Here is a 4806-nt window from a genome sequence, read left to right as displayed (position 1 = left end):
TTGATCCCGTCCCTCATGAGTTTTCCCACCAATGTGTCAGTAGGCACACTATGACCCTCCCGTCCTGGAACCTGATATGGATGTGGAGGTTGCTTCTATGGTTCCCGATGCTCAATCTACCCCCAATGAGCTAGTTGGAGATGCTTGTCAGACTCATGATGTTGTGGCAGATCCTCCTCATGAGATCACTAGGTTAGAGTTCTGCATGCGAGGTTAGAGCGGGCGTACATTGAGTTCATGAATGAGCTAGACACGCTCACGACCTCTAGTGTAAGTAAATTTTATTTCCCATGCTGGTTTGAAATGGTTTAGTATAGCTTCTAACATCTTGTTTCGACATGTTGCAGGTGTCGTGGGAGCCGTACGATGGAGAGAGGGCACTTCCTTTTCGGTTGAGCAACATGTGTGGGTGCAACTATGACTTCTACAGGATGAGGTGCCCTCTAATCTGCTTCTATGCTATTGAGTTTCACCTGCTAGATAGAGTTGCACGCCAATTTAGAGTGAGACAGCTTTGGCCAATGGCTCCATTCTCGACTGACGTTGACTTACACAAGTAAGTGTTCTGCTATTTCAATTGTCCCATTATAGTCCATTTCCATTAGTTCCTATATAAAATAAAGTAATGATGATGTACGTGCACTTTTAATATGGTCACATGTATATGGATTGAGATGAATGTGCTTGTATGGAATGCATATATTTGTGTCATATTTTTGTTTGGTTTGCATCAAAAAACAAAGGAAACTCTGTCGAAATTTTCTTCATAAATTTGTATTACTTCATATAAAAACTTCACTAACAATGGTGTACATGACGTGCAGGTTGGATCGTCAGAAGAACAGGAAGATTTTTTATTGGGAGAAGCACCACCACTACAACATTGAACAGTGGGAGCTGTTGGACTCCAACATGGACGAGAACGACGAGTCGTACGCGAATCATGACTACAGGCACTACCAAGCTTAGCACCAAGGTGCGACACGTTACAGGCTAAGGCTACAATGAACAGAAGATGACTATGCCGACATCGAGTCCTCCGAGGGGATCGACAGACATTGTCGCTTCTTCAAATGCCCGCGAGCATAGGTAATTGCTATTACATTTCATTTGTTAAATATGTTTCTCGAATACCCTTACAACTCATAGGACATACTTATTGTAGTCTTCTGAGTCTGAAGAAAACTTGGGTTCACTAGGTGGGTCGATCCTCGACCAATTTATCCGCATCAGCAGTACATATACTATCTATAGGACCATATCTTCGATCTACAAAGGGAAGTGAGCAGCGGTTATAAGGAAGACGAATACGACGACAACAACAATGGTGCAGGTTCACAGGAGCCACTCTGCAATGAACCATATTGTAAATGCCCTAATCATAAGAACAAGGGGCCTTCGTCGCCACCCCCGCCACCACCAACAACAATAATGGGAGGCTACTGTGGAGAAGGTGCAACACAATTTGCTATGTGGCCACACTACTAGGATGACCCTATCTTATTCACATGGCACATTCATGTGTTTGTTGTCTGGTTTAATTACCTAAAGCATGTTAGGTTTAGTCGAGGAAACTATGTACCCTTGTTTGGTACATGTTCTCATATGTCATTTCGTGTGCTTGTTGTTCACTTCAATTACCTAAGGCATGTTAGGTTTAGTTCAGGACCAATGTACCCAAGTTTGGTATATGTTCTCACATGTCATTTCATGTGTTGTGCGTGTTGAATTATATAATGCCCTACTTCATTAGGTTTTATTTGCAATACGTGATCTTATTTCACTACGTCCGTAATATTAAACTGAATATTATGATCATAGATAATGAAAACAACAATACAATGAAAAGTCCAATACTATGACACATTAAACAACATAATAATACTAGAAGTATATGCCTACAAACTAAATAACCCAGTACATGACCTAAGTATGCCCATACTTAAAGTGCATTACATGACAACACAATGAAAAGTCTAACAGTAGACAACATTGTTCATGAATAAACCATAGAACTAGCAAGTCATGGAGACTACTGAGTGCAATGAGACAACTTTTCCTTCCTCAGGGCATCAGGATTCTCCTCCATCGCTGTTTTTGCTCGGTGTGCACGCTCAAGCTTCTTCTCCCTCTCCTCCCTATAAGCAGCATCACGCCTCCTTTCCTCCTCTTCCTTGTGCTCCTTTTCTATAGCCTCATCTCCGCGTCTCTTCTCCATCATCTCCTCATCCTCTACCTCTCACCGCAATAGTTTCTGCATCCATTCCTTGTCTTCAGCCTTGATCTCATGTTGATCCACTGCTCAAAATCACAGAGCGGTGGAGGGGTCTACAATAAATGCAATTGTTACAAAACAAAAAATTCATGCAATATTTCATATGACACAAAATAATTATTACACAACATCAATTTCTCACCATCTCGTTAATGCAACGCTGACGAAGTGTAGGCTCAAACATAAAATTCGAACACATCCAATACATCTGTCTATACATGTCCTCTTCATCGGACTTAGCTACCATGCAAGGATCGCTGCAAAAGCACATGGACACTAAAACACCACTAGGCAGAGGCAATGGGTTGAAGGTATTTCCAGTCATCCGGCCATAACTACAATTTAACCAATTTCGTTCTAAAAACCGAAAGCAATTAACATTAAACCCTAAACCTAGGGTTTTCCATTTGATCCACAACAATAAACCCAAAATATAACAACATGCGCTGATGTTACCTTGGTTTGCTAGCTTTTCCACACCTTGGCATCCCATGGTTGTATAATACAAATATTAAAAGTTGCATGAAACCCTAAGTAATGACGATTCTTAGGTTGAAAAATCTGACTAATATATACCGAATTGATGCAAAAAAAAAGTAGGAGGGGAGCGAGGATACCTATGGATCAAATCAAAGTTTTCAACGTCCAATATGCCGATTCGTGTGGCAGGGCGAAGTAGGAAGAGCAAAAACCCGAGAGGGAGGAGAAAGAAGAGGAAGAAGCATCGGCCAGAAAGGTTGGGCTCTGGGTTAAAACACCACCTCAGTGCCATAGATTTTGGCGTCAAGCTCGGCACCAATAATCCTGGTGCTGAGGTGGCTGCCATGTCACCGCCATGTCTATGTCGACGCCGACATGGCCGAGGAAGCCCAATGCCAAATGCTCTAACGCCGAGACGTGTAAGCTCGGCACCGATTCCTCTGGCACCGCAGTGAGGGTCCAGATTTTAAAAGCATATCTCCATGGATGTATTGGTGAAAAAAAATTCTAAAAAAGGCTAAAAAAACAAAAAAAAAATAGCTCACAGAACGGGTGGCGAGCGCTCAGCTGGTTCCATCGGCAGCTATGGCGATTGCTGTGCAAGGACTCTACCGAGGAGTTCACCTTTGCGCAAATGGAGGCAGTGACCAAGGGCTTCTCACTAGAGTCTAAGATTGGATCAGGCAACTTTAGCACTATGTACCACGGTTATCTTCCCGATGGGCCCGAGGTGGCCATCAAGCGTGGGGAGTCGGGACCGTGCGACGACCTACGGTTCTAGGAGAGCGAGTTCTTATCGAAGGTGGCCTTCATGTCCCACCTCCGCCACAAACACCTCATCAACCTCGTCGGCTACTACGCAAAAAATGATGAGTGCCTGCTCGTCAGCGAGTACATGAGGAACGGCACTCTGTACGATCACCTCCACCTCAGGGCAGCACCATCGTCGCCGCCGTCCCTGGTAATGTTGTCGTGGAAGTTGCGGATTAGGATCCTACTGGACATGTCTTGCAGCGTCGAGTACATGCACATGCTCTCGTTCGATGTGCTACCCATCATCCACGGCGACGTCAAGTCGTCCAACATCCTGCTGGATGCAAGCTGGAGAGCGCGCTTGTCCGGTTTCGGGCTATCATCGCTCACGGAGTGGCAAGCGTGGACCCAGGAGCACTGGACCATCGCCGGAGTGGTTGGGTACATGGACCCCGAGTACTACAGTCTACACCACCTCACCATGAAGAGCGACGTGTATAGCTTTGGCATGGTGATGCTGGAGGTGTTGACAGGGAAGCGTGCCATCTTGGAGGAGTTTGAGGGCGCACTACGCCAGATTTGCACATCACTACCAGCCTCATCACTGCTGAATTTGTGAGAACCGGCAGTGACGTACTTTCACTGCCGGTTATGAGCTTGAAAATGAAAAAATGATTGGGGCTGGGCTAAAACCGGTAGTGAAGGATCACATCACTGCTAGTTTGTGGCTTGAACCAGCAGTGTTTTGGTGGGCACTCATCATTGCCGGTTTAAACCAAGAGCCGACAATGATTGGGCACTATCACTATCGGTTCTAGCCAAGAGCCGATGGTGATAAGCCTACAACACAAAAAGGCTGCAGCCGTCCTCTTCTTCCTCCCCTCTTCCATCCCGAGAACAGAGGCGCGCTTTTGGGCCCTTCCCTCCATTGTTGCGGCTGCTCTTCACCATGAAGCTAGTGCTTAGATTTTGAAGAATGGCTTGATCTTTTTGCTTTAAGGTTAGTAACAAACATCCACTCCTTTGATTTTGTTGCTTAATTAGCTTTGTTTTGATGGCTACATTGCTTGATTCTAGTTCTAGTTCTTTCTCTATTCTAGAGAGCACTTTTCGAATTGGACATTTGTGCAAGGCTCAAATTGTGGTGAATCCATCATCCAAAAGGTTGGTGTCTATGAACACATTTAAATTCCTAGCTAATTATTCCATGGTGGTCAAGATCATCATTGTTAGTATGTGATGCTATATTTAGTTCTTAGAAGTAGAGTAGAATAGTTGTTCTTCAATATTGTGCAATA

At 44.4% G+C, this 4806-nt stretch overlaps 1 protein-coding gene across 1 annotated transcript; it reads left to right on the top strand.

Moving 5' to 3' along the window:
• Positions 1-3566: 3566 nt before the first annotated feature.
• Positions 3567-4127, top strand: LOC136526218 (putative serine/threonine-protein kinase-like protein CCR3). Its single transcript, XM_066518961.1, has one exon. It carries the CDS (start codon positions 3567-3569, stop codon positions 4125-4127), a length of 561 nt encoding a protein of 186 aa, XP_066375058.1.
• Positions 4128-4806: the final 679 nt, after the last annotated feature.

The sequence above is a fragment of the Miscanthus floridulus genome, chromosome 19 (assembly GCF_019320115.1).
Source record: "Miscanthus floridulus cultivar M001 chromosome 19, ASM1932011v1, whole genome shotgun sequence".
In the NCBI taxonomy this organism is placed as follows: domain Eukaryota; kingdom Viridiplantae; phylum Streptophyta; class Magnoliopsida; order Poales; family Poaceae; genus Miscanthus; species Miscanthus floridulus.
This window is presented reverse-complemented; position numbering and strand designations above follow the sequence as displayed.